This window comes from Atractosteus spatula, chromosome 5 (genome assembly GCF_055471065.1).
Source record: "Atractosteus spatula isolate fAtrSpa1 chromosome 5, fAtrSpa1.hap1, whole genome shotgun sequence".
Classification (NCBI taxonomy): domain Eukaryota; kingdom Metazoa; phylum Chordata; class Actinopteri; order Semionotiformes; family Lepisosteidae; genus Atractosteus; species Atractosteus spatula.
Window position 1 is genome coordinate 40,466,308 of NC_142710.1, and position 17,635 is coordinate 40,483,942.

The 17,635-nt window shown below is 37.6% G+C and overlaps 1 protein-coding gene across 1 annotated transcript in view; it reads left to right on the top strand.

The window, feature by feature from the left end:
* Positions 1 to 17,635, top strand: part of nrg3a (neuregulin 3a) — a 427,029-nt gene that overhangs the window by 312,356 nt on the left and 97,038 nt on the right. Inside the window, exon 3 of the mRNA XM_088917327.1 lies at positions 14,768 to 14,841. Within this exon, the coding sequence (XP_088773453.1) occupies positions 14,768 to 14,841 (74 nt within the window). The remainder of the gene's footprint in view (positions 1 to 14,767; positions 14,842 to 17,635) is intronic.

The window sequence follows — 17,635 nt, forward strand, 5'->3', positions numbered from 1 at the left end:
AGTACTACTTTTTTAGGATAAAGTTTAGGAATAAAAATGTTTTACATCACAACTCCTAAGCCTATACCAGGAATGTATACAGTTATTGATACCTTGTTGTCTTATAGGTGGGTGGCACAGTGGCACAGTGGTAAGCATTGCTGCCTCACAGCACTGGGGCTTTGGATTTAATACCAGACCTGGGGTGCTATCTTAGTGGAGTTTGTATGTTCTCACCAAGTTCACATGGGTTTGCTTCTGATGTTCTGGTTTCTTCCCACAGTCCAAAAGTATACTGATATGTTAATTGGCTTCTGGGAAAATTGACCCTGGTATGAGTGTGTGCATGTTTATGTGTTTGTCTGTGTGCCTGTGATGGACTGGTGTTCTAATTGGGGTGTGCCCTACCTAGTGACAGAATAGGCTCTGTCTCACCTGTGACCCTGAATTGAATGAAGCAGTTAGAAAATGGCTGCCTTACAGGCAAATGCTTTGAGTGCACCCCTTCTCCTACTGGCTCAACCTGACCCCCCCGCACAACTAACCAACTCTGTATTCACACACAACAAGTTTTGCATGTGCACACGCACACTATTCACACACCATACTCACTTTGTTGAAAAACTGGAACCACATCAGTGTAGGACAAAACAATACTTCAGGACCACAGCCAAAACAAATACAACAAATGTGGTGCTTACAAATGTTTCACTTGTTTATTTCTTGAACTATGTGTGTAAAATAAACCACAGTGAGGCAGTGGACCTCAAGTCCAGCAGACATCATTATTTCGCCAGCTGATAGCAACATTGACTCAAAATACATTTGAAACAATCTCTTTGCCCCAAATTGCATACTCCCTTTTATCTCACATTCTGCTGGCAACTTTTGGGTCCTCAAGACTCAATGGTTAAAATAATGACAATTAAATAATTACTGTAAATAGCCTACATTGTTTAACAAGAAATCACCCTTATGAGCATTTTATTTCATAGTTAATATTTCGTTAGGCAACATTTGAAAATAATCCACACTTTCATTATCTGGCTAATAGTAAGGGTCGACCCCAGGACTTAATTTAATCATTGAATGATAGCCTTGAAAAAGCCTTTAAGTTCAAGCTATACCACCAATCATCATTTTAACTAGTGAAAGAGAGGGAAAACCGGCAGTCTGGACATGCGTAAATGCATAGGCTAATCCCTAGAACCGACTTGAGCCTCCAAACTATGGAGCAGGTGTTGATGCCCTTTGGAGCAAACCCATTCCTGCAAATTCAGGATCTGACTGGACATTTTAATGTCACCTGCTTAATACAGTTACATTGCGAGACCCTTCTGGATAGCCATACAGTAGATTGTGCACAGAGCCAAAGCTAGATAGATTCTCTGTGTCAGTGCCATTCAGAGACAACACATTTAGTTGACAGTCACCCACTGACAGACTGTAAATCCTATTGACACTAAAATAAGTGATATTGGTTTAATATTTCTTTGGATGGTTGTATTAATGGCGGTATAGCACATTAGTATCTGTAATTATTGTTATTTATTCAATATGACTTGAAGATTTTTTTTTCTTTTTCTTTTTTGTCACCCCTTCTCAGAATGGTTAGAAGGTGCTGACAGCACACCACTGGTAATATCCCATTGAAAAGATCTTTCCCAGTGATCCAGACATTTGATTTTCTATGGGATGAAGTACCTCATAAATGATAGAAGATTGCACACTGAAATGTGTAACTCTCTGTGTTGGCCAACCCCACTAAATCTGATTTGATTCTGTCTGCATATTCTCTGAGATCGTCTGAATCTGATAACAGCACTTGCTTTACTACTCATTTTGTCACCCATTGGGCTGAATATGGGATTTGTTTGCATTTTACAGTATGTGTGTCTTTTTAAGTTTGTAGAAGTTAAAAAAAACATGAAAGAAGGAGACGACCAGAACTCCCCCTCAGAAGAGACTGTCAGGGAAGTCAAATATCACCTCCTCTCTGCAACCCACATGTTAAAGAAGACTGAAGGCAGACCAGATATTGTTAAAAGGATGAATCAGAGCTTTTTTAAGCAAAAGAATATGTAATAACAGATTTTCACTGTGAAGATAACGGCCCTAGTGCTGAAATCCTGAAAAGAGTTGAGAAAGCGTTTGGATTATTTAAGTGTTGCTGCTTAATGGTGCTCTACTTGAAGTTTTCTCTTACCGATCCACAGTTTCACATTTGGTGACAGATTTACTTTTTTATGAGACTACCAGTGTGAGTATGGACACACGGCTCACTGGGCACATTTCATCCAGAATTTAGTTCCAGTAGCTAGGATTTCTTGTGTCAGCTACATGTCCAAGGTTTATTAGTTGCAGGGGAGTGCAACTGCAGACACTGTCTTTGACATTGTGTTGAGACAAAGTTGAAGCCTTTATTATTATAAATGCTTTACAAAAGTTGAAGGTCCTGCCCTTCCAATTTATTTTCTTGCTAATTGTTTCAAAGACCCACAACAAGAAACCTTTGTCTTTTACTACAGTACAATATGTACTGTATAAATGATAGAATATCCATCTATTCATTTCCTAACCACTTTATCCGATACAGGGTTGAGGGGGAGCTGGAGCCGAAGGCGGGACATACCCAGGATGCCTGTCATAGGACACATACTGTAGATAGATAGATAGATAGATAGATAGATAGATAGATAGATAGATAGATAGATAGATAGATAGATAGATACTTTATTGATCCCGTGAGGGAAATTGCAGTGCAACAGCAGCTTAACACACACAACACAGCCACAATGTAACGAATTATATAATAATAGTACAATACATACAATACAATACAAGAGTTACTCACAGTCCAGACGCACAAGAACAAACTAGAACAGAACAGTACACAGAAAATCATATCACACTCATATCACACATATGGATATAAATATAGATGTAACTGTAGATATAAATATAAATGTATTGCACAGGTCCCTGGCATATATTGCACAGAAAGTGGTTGTAAACGGGAAAAAGAAAAAGAAAAAGAAGAAGAAGAGAACAGATGTAGCAGTAGATGTGTAGATGCGTTTAATCCAGATACAGGTCACTGTCGATGTTGCCTCTGCCAAGACGCAAGGTGGATGCGTTGTACAGTCTTATGGCAGACGGCAAGAATGACCTCCTGTAGCGCTCCCTGTTGCACCGTGGATGAATCAGTCTATTGCTGTACGTGCTCTTCATTCCTGCAAGCCTGTCATAGAGGGGATGGGAGAAGTTGTCCATGATGGCCTCTAGTTTGGACATCATTCTCCTCTCAGCCACTACCTCCAAGGAGTCCAGGTCAGACCCAATGACAGAGCTTGCTCTCCTGATGAGCTTGTTCAGCCTTTTGGAATCTACTGCTCTAATCCCCGAGCCCCAGCACACCACTGCGTAGAAAATGGCACTCGCTACCACCGACTGATAGAACATGTGTAGCATCTTACTACACACATTGAAGGACCTGAGCCTCCTCAAGAAGTAGAGTCGGCTCTGTCCCTTCTTATAGATGGCCTCGGTGTTCTTAGACCATTCCAGTCTATCGTCGATGTGCACTCCCAGGTACTTGTACGAGTCCACCATCTCCACGCCACTCCCATGGATGTAGACAGGAGTAGGTTTGACCTTTTTCCTCCTGAAATCTACCACCAGTAGATTTATCAAACAATATACCCATCAAACAGAGCTTTACCCATCATAAAAATTCTATATAGACATACATAAACACATACCAGGCTCCAGAATTGAGCCCAAGGCCCCAGTGATGCAAGGCAGCAATGATTACCACTGTGCTGCTCACAGTAGATTATATTATACATTATTCTTGGTAGGTCCTTGAAACAAGTAGTTCATCATTGAGGCAACTTGACATCCGAGTCTGAGTCCAGTCTGGTTAAAATGAGCAGATGTAGCGCTGAAATAATGCAACCATGCCAGTCTCAAAATAGCACAGAAACAAGCACATGAATATGGAGTAATATTGCATCTTTACTCTGTTTAGGAGTGTTCCTTTTGAATTTTAACCTGAAAGTGTTTTCAGTAGTCCTTTTATTCTGATCTTAAACTGTTGTTTTCTATTCTGTACTCATTTAGAACATTTAGTATGTAAAAGGCATGCACGTTTTATCAGTGTTGTACAGTCTTTTTCACAAGAGAGTCTCAGAGCACTGGGCAACACCTGTTCATGTCTTCACGTCTTTTCCCTAGAAAGCCTTTTTAGGAAGCTGTAGTTTGCTGTGATAGTTATCTTGCAAGCGTAGAACAATCCAAACAGACACCAGATCAGTGCAAATCACTCAGAATTTAAACATGGCATAGAGTCCAACTACAAACACAAATCTTGAAGATTTCAGTTAACCAAATGTTTGAATTTGGGCCACAAGGTCTTATAGATTCCTTCCTTTCCCATAGGGAAATCCATAAAGGTGCAAAATATCATATAGAATTTTTATGATGGGTAAAGCTCTGTTTGATGGGTATATTGTTTGATATTATAAGCTGTCCTATAACGAACTGAGAGCCACTGCTAAAACTAGAGTAATATGCTTGTCTACAGAACTGTGAATGAGTTGAAGTCTAGATGGTATATGCAAATGGTCAATACCAGACAACAGGCCATTACAAAAACCTAGTCTGGAGGTATCACATACAGTATATCAATTTTCTGTGTCCTGTGTTGAAAGAAATGTCTATATTTTGTAAATAATTCTAGAATGAAGAAAAAGCTAGTCAAGAGATGTTTTACATGAGAATCAAACAAAACTTCTTGATCAAGGATTATACCCAAATTAAATAGTGAGGCTTTGGGATTGTGCCTATAGCCAACTACATTAAGTATAGATAAGAGTACAGGTCTTCTTTCCTCATAATAAAATCTCACATTTGTGAATTTAACATGACAGAATTAGGAATCATCCCATTTTTGATGTCAGCAAAGAAGGACGATTGTAGTTTATGGCTTTTATAGGTAATCAGCATTACAGTAAAAATGTACATTGTTTCTAGTTGTCTCCTAGTGGGAGCATGTACTGTATAAGGGACTTGGGGGAAGCCATGGAGCTTTGCAGGTCTCCCCATAAACCTGTGATAAATCATTTATGAGTGTACCAGGATCTGTTTGTTCAGTATGATTAATTTGATGTCCGATCAAATATTCAGTGTCAAAGGCTGCACATAGATTTAGAAGGACAAGCATAGCAGCATTGTCAATGACTGAAGTTCCCCTTCACTTTGAAGTTGTTTCAGTGCTATGAGAAAGGTGAAAAGCAGACAATTTTTTCACAAATATAATTTGATGTAAGGATGCTGTATAGTTGATAGTTTCTTACTTTTGCTTTGGGGAAGAATAGGCCTATAATGCTGGAAAGAATTAAGCTCCAGGTTTGTTTTCTTGAAATGTGAAATGTTAACACACCAACCTTAAAACAATAATAGACAGGGGACTGCTATAACATCCTTGGGGAGAGCTGCCATACCATTTGCTCTTTGCATCCAGGATGTGCCCCAACTATCACCATTTACTCAGCTTTTGTTTTCTAGCAAACCATTTATACTTTGGGCCCAAAGGAATGCCCAGGACTATCCAGCTGTTCCGCAGTGTTTAAAAGTCTGACAAGGTGAAAATCTGCTCAAAAGATCAAGCTCTTTGCATTTTTTTGAAGAAAATTTCCGTGCTGATTTAGTAAAGGACTATCATCCAGGAGTCCAAACCATTAGTGACTGGCCTATCTCCCCACTGGTGGCTCATGAGCATATGGACAACCCACAGAGGAAAGGAAAACATACTGTAGCACAATGAGCAGTTATTCACACAAATGTCTACAACACACAAAAGAAACACCCCACCCCCAGCTACCCTTTATATACCCACATAAACCTAACTAAAATCTGTGTGAGAGTGTGATTCTCAACATTCATCAAATAGCAAATTAATTCCCTAATTCACCACATGTGAATCTATTCACAAGTGATTGAGGTCTTAATGACCTTTAGTGGCAGGTCACCTAAAACTAATATATCACTGCTGCCCGCCCGCCACTCCATTGTAATTAGATCCATCCATCCATTTTCCAACTGCTTTATCCAGTACAGTAGTGGTTCCTCATCCTGGCCCTGGCGACCCAACCACCTGCTGATTTTCATTCTAACCTACTGTACCTTAATCAGATAATTGAAACCTTGTTTGATCCAAGAAGCTGTTTCAATGTTATATTTGCATTTTGTTTTTCTAGACACAAGTTTTGGATGCCATTTTATTTAATTTACAAAATACAACAGTTAAAGCTTCAACATGTATAAGACCTGGGAACAAACCGTTCAATCTCATTTTATTGCTATTAAGTCAATAAAGGGTTTGATTGTGTAACTGGGAGTTCGGCTGGGACAGAAACCAACAGGTGTGTGGGTCACTGGGACCAGGACTGGGAATCACTGCAGTAAAGGTTTACCGGAGAATATCATGGTAAACAACAGGCACAAGGCTGTATACAATCTGGATGGAACCCCAGTCCATCAGAGGGCAGACATAGACACACAGCCATGCACACACTCACACCAGGGCCAGTTTTCCCAGGAGCTAATTAACCTTCTAGTATGTCTTTGGACTGAGGGAGGAAACCAGAGTGCCTAAAGGAAACCAATGTGAACAGGGGGAGAACTTTACACAGATAACACCCAGGTCCAGAATGAAACCTAGGACCTCAACACTATGAGGCAGCAATGCTAACCACTACACCCCCATGTCCCTGGGTTTGGATCTTATTACTAAAAGTTGTTTGTCTTGGCAGGAGGGTGGTGGGATTTTGAGAACTGTTCATTTTACATTTGAAGATTTGCAGTAAGAAATTTTTTCAAATTACATTTTCCTTTTAGAGTGGAGCTCACTTATCACTAATAACCTTTCAATATCTGAAAAATATCACAGATTCTCGCAGTTAACACCACCAAATTCCAAAATTGGCCCCAACAGGATATTTTATCTTCCGGAATCTCTCGAATAAGTCGATGGTATGATTTTTTTTGTGATGATGTTTGAATAATACATGTTGACAATGAAGTTACTGAGAAAAAATGTCATTTCAGGAATGGAATTTGAGAACACAGGAAAAAAAACCTGTCCATGATGATGACTAGAAGTGGTGTCATTATTCAAAATAATGAATACCCATGGTAAATAAGGAAGAGGTGACAAGTGTGAAGATAACCAACTTATCTTTAGAGATCACAATGCTATATCTCTGGTTCAGCTAGAGGCTGTTAAAAATGACAACTAATGGAGATTAAGAAGATTTCAAAATCTTAGATATTTTTTTTCACTTATGGCTGCCAAGGTAGTCTTGATATATTACTGATAATCACCCAAATCAACCAGTCCGTAAGCAGAGTTTAAGCAATCCAGCCCCATAAACAAAGTCTGTGCTACATTTCTCTGAAAATTTAAAAGCAATGTCACTTCCCTGCATGGTAGCTAGATCAATAAAAAGTTCATTAAAAATAGCCTTCCACTATTGGTTACAAACACTATTAGATTAAATCACCATCCATAGAACAACAAATAAGTACATTACAATGTGATATTACATTTAACATAATTGTTTCTAGCTGTGAATTTCAACAATACAAACATTTAAAGTATATTAACAATTCCATAAATATAAACTTTTCATTACTTCCAGTCATTAATGAATAAACCCAATTATTGTGGGAATATATACAGTATATATATATACTGCATGCAACATATTACATACTGTAACTATTACTGATATCAATATTGCATTTAATCTAGATATTTATAGAAGGATATAAACAATTGGTTTTCCAGATTTCACAACAATTAAAATAGAATAGTTAGATAAATAACTACATGAGCCTAAAATGGAAAAGCTTTAAAGAAATAAAACTTATTGCCCTGATGCTACCTTGCCATGAGCAAGACAATTCATTAGAAAGAGCATAGTAGAATCAATCTGAAGAATTTTCTACCTTCTTTGGTGTCAGGAACTGAACAAGATAAATTAAGCCCTGCAAGACATGGCATGCTGACTCCTTCCAATAAAACAGACTTCCCAGATACCTCTGACACTGCTCTGGATATAACAAATGTAGTACTTAAAAACTTGAGAAAGAACACTGCTTTAGGAATTATATGAGTTAGTAAGTGAGGTACTGTAGTAATTCCTGAGTTTTATTCACTACAGTGTGAGTCACTACTTTCTCAGTAAGCCTTGATATATTACTGATAATGTAGCCTAAATCAACTAATAAGTAACCAGAGTTTAAGAAGATTAATCTTATAAATGGATCCTGTGCTAGATTTTTCTGAATTTTTCAGAATGACAAACTGTGCACTGCAACGTAGCTAGATTACCTAACAAAAGATTACCTAGCTATTGTTTACCCACGACTGTGTGGCCAGACACAGCTTCAACTCCATCCACAAATATGCTGATGACACTACCATTTTTGGCAGAATCACTGCTAATGATGAGACAGCCTATAGGGATGAGGTCAGGAAATTGGTGGAGTGGTGCATTGAAAATAATCTCTCCCTCAATGTCAGCAAAACGAAAGAGCTGGTCATCGATTTTAGAAAGCAGGGTGGGGACCATACTCCTATCCACATCAATGGTGTTGCTGTAGAGATAGTTAGCAGCTTCAAGTTCCTGGTTACCCTTATTACTAATGATTTAACATGGTCCCAGCATGTAATGGGAGCTACAGTACAAAGAAGGCACAACAGAGCCTTTACTTCCTCAGACAGTTGAAAAAATTGGTCTATCTTCAACTTTCCTTACAACATTTTACAGGTGCGGTATTGAGAGTGTGCTCATGTGTGATATTACATTGTGGTTTGGCAGCAGCTCGTTGTTTGACTGGAAGGCATTACAGTTTCTTCTTACAAGCTGTCAGATTACTGAACTCTGCCCCTACCACTGGCTCACACTGATGTTTTTTTTAAGTTATTTAACTTGTTGTTGCTGCTTGTCTGTGTTTATGTTTTTTTATGTTTCCTTAATGTCTTTGTATTGGAGCAAACATGCAAATAAGCATTGTATTGCACTTGTGCATATGACAATAAACTGAACTGAGATTAAGAAAAAGTTAGTTACTTTTTGTAACGGTCAAATCCTTCTCTTTAGTAACAGGTCTGCAAAGCTTCTGAGAGTTACAGTAGTAACAGTCTTTGAAAAAAATACTGTCCTGAACTACAGGTACAGCTTAAGTAACTTTTTAATGTTTTTTTCTTTTACTTTTTTATATGTTGATATATGAAAACCAAAACACCCTATTTTCATATACTGTAGTATATCATGAGTATTGCAGAGCTACTAGCATGGCAGTTCATCACAAAGGAATTTTCTTGTCTGTTATCAGATACAATACTGCTAGATGTATGCTTGGGGTCTTGATGACTAGGGGTCTATGGGAAACTCTTTAACCAGTTAATAATCATATTGTTTGTATCCAATGTAATATCTAACATCTACAAAGTTTAAAAGAATTGTCCATTCCTCGTACAGTATTTTACTCAAATTTTCAAACTAGCAGAACATTTTCTCCAGTTTACTTTTTCTTAGTAAAAAATGAGTTACTGTACAGTACATTCTAAAAGTATTCCTGCCAAAAGCGTCTTTTTTCCCTTGTTCTGTTCTGACAATTTTTTAAAAATGGTTCCAGTTACTTTACCAATTTGCAAAACAGTTTTTGAACTACAGCAAAAAAAAAACTTTGAAATTTTTTCAAAGTTTAATTAGAAGGAAAACTGTGTAATTAAATCATCATCAGTCCTTTTCAATGTCCTGTTGGTCACAGGGTTACTCCAGAAATCCCTGCTTTCTACATCTGTGTCCTTCCTGTCTTTAGTCTATTTTCCAATTATGCATGTTGCCATGGTGTAAAGGCAGCAAAAGTCATGTGATGAGGGTGTGCAAAAGCCCTTCATCACAGAAGGAAACATCTCAAAACTGTGTGGAAATCCACATACGTCTGGACGCGTAGTTGAAAGACAAGACCTCTCTTCTGTCAGGTCATATTTGAAATCCTCTTACTGCTATGATAAGGCTGCATTGTAAAAAAATATTTTTACTGGCATTAAGAACAAAATAAAAAGTTGCGTTTGGAAGTACTCTGATAGTGTACAGCCTTAAAGCAGCCATATTCTTATATACCAAGCTGGTGGCATTTTGTTTAACACATTAAAGTATAATTTGTGAAAGCTGGCCACAAACAGAAACGTATTCAGCTGCAGTGCTAGGTTGTAATATCCAGAAATGTAATATTTTTCTTATTTTTATCTTCTCTTTCTAATTTTCTTCAAAATGAAGTCACTGAGAAGCATTTCTCTGAAAGAAAGAGAAAATGAATTTTGATTAGGGACTGTTTTCTGTCATTTAACACATTTTAAGAGCTTAATTTTCTAGGTCCAAAGTCTATCAAAAAAAGGTACTGGGAAGTAAAGGTCTAAGGAGGTTAAATACTAAAGTTTTGTAGTTTAATTAATAAAGACTTCTCAATCAAACATTAACAAGTTGTCTGCTCATATTATAAAAATTACCATATACTGTAATGACAAAATTGTATTAACTTAACCATATATTGACTTTCTACATTGTGGGCACTGTACTGCAGATAGTTTACTCAGGTCTTTAATTATATTGAAAGCTTCCTCCCATCTCTCTTGCTGGTATTTTTTCCAGTAATAAGATTAATGCCTTTACTCTGAGCTAACACCCCTCACCTCAGATTAGATTTGCTGCTCTTTTGTAAGATTGAACAAAAGCCACAATGTTTTTTGTAGTACAAAGTGTGAAATACCCAACCATCCAAATAATGTCTCACTAGTGCCTCAGCAGTGCCTGTTTGAACTAGTATTTATTTAATAAGCTTTTAAAACAATATTGCTATTGATGCTACAGGAGCACTACCTTTCTCCTTAATTTCTCCAAATAAGTTAATTAATTTGATGCATACAGTATGTATAAATCACTAATCCTTATGACAACACATTCCAGTCAATGCAGGGCAGCATACTGGAATTTTTTTCCCATCTCTCCTCTAGTTTCAATCAATCAATCAATCAATCAATCAATCAATCTCTTCTTATATACCACCTTTCAGACACTACTACTACACATTAGTTCATAGACAAAAGTTATTCAATAGGTCATTTGCAATGAGTAAATTACTTGCTGTCCTTCTAAGCCATATTTGGTCTCTTTTTTCTATTTTTTTGCTTTTCTTACATTTGTGAATGGGGCATTTTAACATCCATGCTTTGTGGATCTTTTCTTCTTTTTATCTGGAAATAAGCAATTGACTCAAAGGAAACCTGCGATGGTACAAATAATCAATAATGACTTATTTCTTTTTATTGTGGAGAAAACATATGTAGAAAACAACGTCAATGCTCTGAAGTCATGTGACAAGATAACACAGCAAGAGAGCTAATAAGTTAATAAAAAATAAACGCAATAAACAATGAATTGTTCATCGGTTGTACAGAGCTAATAAAACCAGCTTCTTGGAAATGATCATTTCCCATACTTTTTAAGAAGTGTGTACAGTTTTTCTTTGGAAAGGATGGATTCTCTCCAGCTCCATGCTTTTGTTCTTTCTAATTAACAACTTCAGTACTAATTAAAAACCATGAAGCACTCCATACCTTCTACCACCTTTGAAAATTATATACATTCCAATCACTCTTCCCTGACTAATGCGTTTTCTGGTGCAGGTGTGCCAGAGCAAGCACAGCAGCAAAACCAAAATCAGTAAAAATGAATAATCATGATTCTTACCAGAGGGCGCTGCAATTTGTGCAGAACAACACTGAAAAGCAAGGTAGAAGAACACAAACATACTGTATGTGACAACTGTTTAACAATCAATCCCTGACCCGACTCTGAAGAGGTCCCACTACCTGAGTGACCCTTTGTAACTGACAGGTTGCCACAGGCAAAAATAGCCTCAGATTTATTGGTTCCATCCCAGCAAACATTAAGAAAACAGCCATTCTTGTGAGTGTCAGCAAGGCCACTTCTGTAGCAGTCAATAATGAGTCAGGGGTAAGAGATCAAGTCAAAACCATTGCTGGGCTAAAGTATCAGAAAAGAGACTGTTCTACCCTCCAAGCATCTACCACTAATATTGCAGTAGGTTTAATTATAATATTGCTCTCCTTTTATAAAGTTCCACATAATTAAAACTGCAAGTAACTGTAAACTCAACTACCTAAAACTTCTTCTCTAACATTATTGCTCAGAGTTATGCATATTAATTTTATGGTAATTTTAGCCTGATTTGTTACATGACAGATATATATTTAAACACTCTATGTGTCATATGCTTGAGCTTTTAAATCAGCTGTCTGGAACCCGCTAACTGATTGGAGAGATTCCAGACAGCAAGGGAAATACAATCTCTTTCAATAAACGTTTTCACTTACAGTTGTGAATTCTTGTTTCCAAAACCAGATAACCCACACAGTGTGTAGGAGAAACCTACAGTATATTTGTTTTGTATGCTTCAAGATGTGTCACTGTAATTCTTAGAGAAGTCAAATAGTTGGAATTATATAAGAGATAAGATTCATTGTAGTGGTTCTTTCATATATACTGTAGCACCTGTTGCTGAAATTCAGTAAGTTCCACATCCCTTCATACACTAGACACATTATCCACACAAGTAAGACACTTCATGATGATTATCCACACATACATTGCAAGTGTACAATTTTTCCTTATTGTACAGTATGAGCATCTGCATTCTACATGAATATGTGCAACAGGTACTGCAAGATGATCAAGGAAAATCTCCCATAATGATATAATTGCTTCCATGGAGTTGTCACATTAACATTCTATCAGAGCATCTACTATAAATCTGGCATGAATGGTACTCATTTAGAAACATAAGTTTGGATTTCTGTTTCTAAAAAAGATTGTGCTCTTTAGACAGATTTGAAAAAGAATATTACTTGTTAAAACCCATGTGAACATGGGGAGAACAGGCAAACTCCAAACACATGGCATCCCAGTTTAGAATTGAACCTAGAGCCTGAGAGATGTGCGTAACTAGCCTCTAACCACCATTACTGGTTTTTGCAGATCTTTAATGCATGTACTGTAGATAGAGAGTAAGCGAGTAGTCACTGTTCAGTTATGTTTGTGTGCGCTTTGATTTCTACTTGCTGTTAGTTTTGTGGTATGATTTTTCATGTTTATGTTATCTATGTATAAGGCTATTGATTAGTAGCACTCTCTGCTTATTTCAAATACATTTCAGTGTTTAAGGCCAAGCAGGTGGTGCAAGCAACACCATTGTACACCGTTGTACACACCATTTGAGCACTAACCTAAGCATGAGTCTTCAGGCATGGTTTGGGGCTTTTTGTCCAATGGCAGATGCCAAGTGTTCTTTAACTGTATGACAGTATGCATGCACTGACAAACTCCTGACTCTCAAACCAACCCTATTTACCTACCTCATCTTTAATTTTTTCCTTTTCTGGGCCTCCATTCCTGTGCATAAAATGCACAGAGATCTCTTCTACTCCAATCTATTCCAAAATTAGCAAGTCTCCCAGTTATATAGTAGAAGAATTGTACTTCATTAAAATGTCTGCATCCACAAATTAATAGTCTTCTGCATGAATGTCCACATCAGGCCCTGTATGATGATGAACAAGGCCAAGCTAACACAACAGTATTTGTGTCTGCTTTATTTTATGATTGGTTTTGTATTATATTATCACCCTGTCCAGGCTGCTTATTTCATTATTCATTTAATTACTAGTAGGGCATTGGAGCACAGTAAATGATTTTTATAATTTACTCTATCCACACATACAGAATGTAAGGCTCCTGCGAAGCATAGTTCAGGACCCTATGCAGACGGTATAATCCGGAAGTACAGTAAGTGGAGAAAGACATCCGGGGAAGGTACAGCAGGATTAGACGGGTAGACAGACAGGGGGGCGTGATGATGGTGATCTGGTGCTTGGGGAGTGTGGCAAGGGCAAACGGGTCCAGACAGTCCAAAGGGAGGAATCCGGGGCGCAGTCCAAAAGTTAAAATCTGGAACATGATCCGTAACCAAAGGTAATGAGGCCAGGTGCTCCGAGTCCCGGACCCAGATGGTCAGGACGCCGTGATAAAGCCTATGCTGTCAGGTCTCTCCTAGACCTGCTGGTAGGCGGGATCCCGGGTGTCCATCTCCCAATGCTGAGCCGGGAATAGTGAGAGCACCAGGTTTAAATAAGAAGACAAAACAGGAGCACAAAATCAACTAAAATATGAAAGGGTCAGAGCACCCTTAAGAAGAGGGATGTCTATCGTGATACAGAATGCCTTTCCTTACTGTAGGTAATATTTTACTTTACAGTAGGAGGAGCCACCATTTACATTGAATGAAGGTCCTGACTATTGGTTCATTAAAAGATCATGGCACTGTTCATAAGTGTAAGGATATTAATTCTAATGTCCTAAATACAGTACATTTCATTTTGAGTTTGCACAATCTGCGTCAAATACTATACTCTCTCATCATTGGCCACGCTGTGTCTTCCTGTCTTTCTTGCCTTACTGTCTTTTTAGGTCAAAAGATGAGATGTCTTCATATTGGTTACCAACAGAATATGGCTGTCTAAGAACTGCCTTTCCCTCTTTATATAATGTATAGTAAACTATGTACTACCATGCTACTACTATATCAAGTGACCTTGAGGTTGTAAACACCTCTTCTCCTTGTCTTTCTCTCACAGGTGTAAAGAGGGATACCAAGGAGTGCGTTGTGACCAGTTTCTGCCGAAGACAGACTCCATCTTGTCTGACCCAAGTATGACACTTACACTTTCCTTATATATTATACTGTTATACTGACCAGGTCCCTTTACATACACACATATACAGTACACAAACACACTATAACAAAGTGAAAACGTGATTTTTTAGCCACTAGACATCATCAACATTACAGAATATGGTGTTCATGTACAGTAGGCATAGGAAAAGAATATTGCCTAGCATAATACACGAAAGAGCTAAGAAATGTAAGACTTAATACATTCTGGTTAATGACAAAAAGCTGTGTCCCATCCAGCCAAGTTCAACATGTTTTTTGTTACTAAAAAATTTATACAAATACACTGCCTCAAAAAGTTGCAAAACTGCAGATGGGATTCACTTCTTCAAACAATTGATGTGTATGAAGCAGGATGGTGCCAGGTGTGAAAAACTAATAGTAGGGGAGCACAGGAAGAGTTCATTCGCACAGGTCATCTTCTGTTCTGTTCACTAAAACCCAGCCTCAAAGTTTTTACTTACTAAAACTGAAAAAAAAAAACAAGACAACAAACTGACCCTACAATGCAGCACATTCTAGCCAGAAAATTCCATGTAATACAAAAAGTGGAAGACTGGCTTTTGGCAAGTTACACAATCCCAGTCTCTGGTTTCTGAATGTTCTTGTTTATTGCATACTTCTTATTTCCTATTTACTTTCTGTTCAGTTCTTCAGTATTGAGCTGCAATAATGCCAAATAACTTTATGAGTACCCAAGCCCACAATTCACCATTTTTTTCCTGTTAGTGTTCACTTTTCAAACCAGCTGTGGAAAATCTGTTGCATCACAACACAGCTGTTTTGTGATTTTTTTAAGCAAATGGTCTAATATAATGAACACAAAACATTTTAGATCAACTTCATTCCACAATGCAACCAAACATTGTTTTTCAACTATGGAGACATTGTGACCCATTGCAGCTTGGCACTAGAACTACTCCATTATGCTACTGTCAAGATTGTGACCTATCATTACCCACTAGCTCCACAGTCCAGTTCTTTGCCACTTTCATTACTAACCAGGAATGTGCTTTCTAAAAGTAGAATGTTCTGCTTGGATTTCATTACTAAGGCAAAAAACCATTGACATTCACTTGCAATCTGCAGGCCCACACAGAAAATTCCAAAGCATTCCTGTGAAAAAAACATTCCTGCTCATCTGAAATCTGCAGATATCAGATTTCTATTGGATTTTTTCATATTGCTTTTGCAAAAAATATTAATGTTGAAAAGTCTATAAAAAGAATTACATCTCAAACAGAATTACTTCTCCATCCTTATTCACTCAGACAATCCAGGCCAGAACCATACCATATTTCCACCAGAATATACTGTATCCCACTATCGCAATCATGATGCTTGTTCTTTTCACATGATTTATTAGACAGCCAAGAAATTCACAAACTCCCACAGAAACCTGGGGGCTTCCATATAACTCAACTTTTAAAGGCCTCTTTTTACGGAGCAGGTTGAATCTTGCAATCCGGAGATCAGTTTTTCAGATCTGGACAATGTCATCTGCTGGGTTGTGACTGAGATTCTGCGAGTCTGAGCAATGCTGGATGGCTTCAAGTTGTGCTGGAATTTCATTACCATGGCAAAAATGTATTGCAATTTGCTTACAATCCGCAACCAGATGAGGTTTCAGTGTTATCTGAAAGGCTGCATCAGTTCTCCACCCAATGCTTGTCTCTGTTATTTGCTTTTTTGTTTTTTTTTATGAAGCTTTCTGTATTTCTTACTGTATTTCTGTATTTCTTACTCTGGTAATTCAGTAATGTGTATGCAGAACTGATTAACAGCTGGAGTCTTCCACTTCTACTATGGTAGAAAAAAAATAGCTAATTCCAGGCTCATGTCGATCATTTAGTTAATACTAGTTAACTGATCCAATTTTCCTATATATAGAAGTTAGGGTGTCTGCTTTGACAATATGGTTAGATAACTTGGTGCAGTTGTATCAGCTAACTAATTATAGTTTATATTTTTCTACAGAGAGAGTTTTCAAATAATATAATATCTTTAAGCTTTTTCTAGATTGTTTTTAATAACTGGCTTGAGAATATGTCCAGCTTTTTCTTGACAAATCAAACGTTGGTGGTTTCATTATGGTTGTGTAGCTTGTAAACCCCTACAACCTTTTGTCTAAAAAAAAATCCTCCTGTTCTCCTGCTTCTATATGATTCTCTTTAGTTTCTGCTTCTATCCTCTTGTCTGTGTTTGGCTGTTGTTGCCAAAGAAAGCACATTAGATTTACTTTGTCAGCTGACATAGCCTTGAGGATTTTAAAATCTTGGACAAAGTCTGCATGTCGTCTCTGTTCTAGACTAAAAAAGATTTGATTTCTTTTAAACATTGTTTTTATTAATTTGAAAAAAACAAAATGAAATTTGGTAAATTAGTATGTCATTGTAGGATATCGCTTTAAACCTGGGAAAAAACCTGGTCCCTAGTTTTTGAATGAATTTCAGACAACAAAGGAAGAAATATAATAATAATAATAATTGCTTACACTTATATAGTGCTTTTCTGGACACTCCACTCTAAGCACTTTACAGGTAATGGGGACTCTCCTCCACCACCACCAATGTGCAGCATCCACCTGGATGATGCAACGGCAGCCATAGTGTGTCAGAACGCTCACCACAAATCAGCTAAGAGTGGGGAGGAGAACAGAGTGATGAAGTCAATTTACAGAGGGGGATTATTAGGAGGCCATGATTGATAAGGGCCAATGGGAAATTTGGCCAGGATGCCTGGGTTAAGACCCTACTCTTTTCGAGAAACG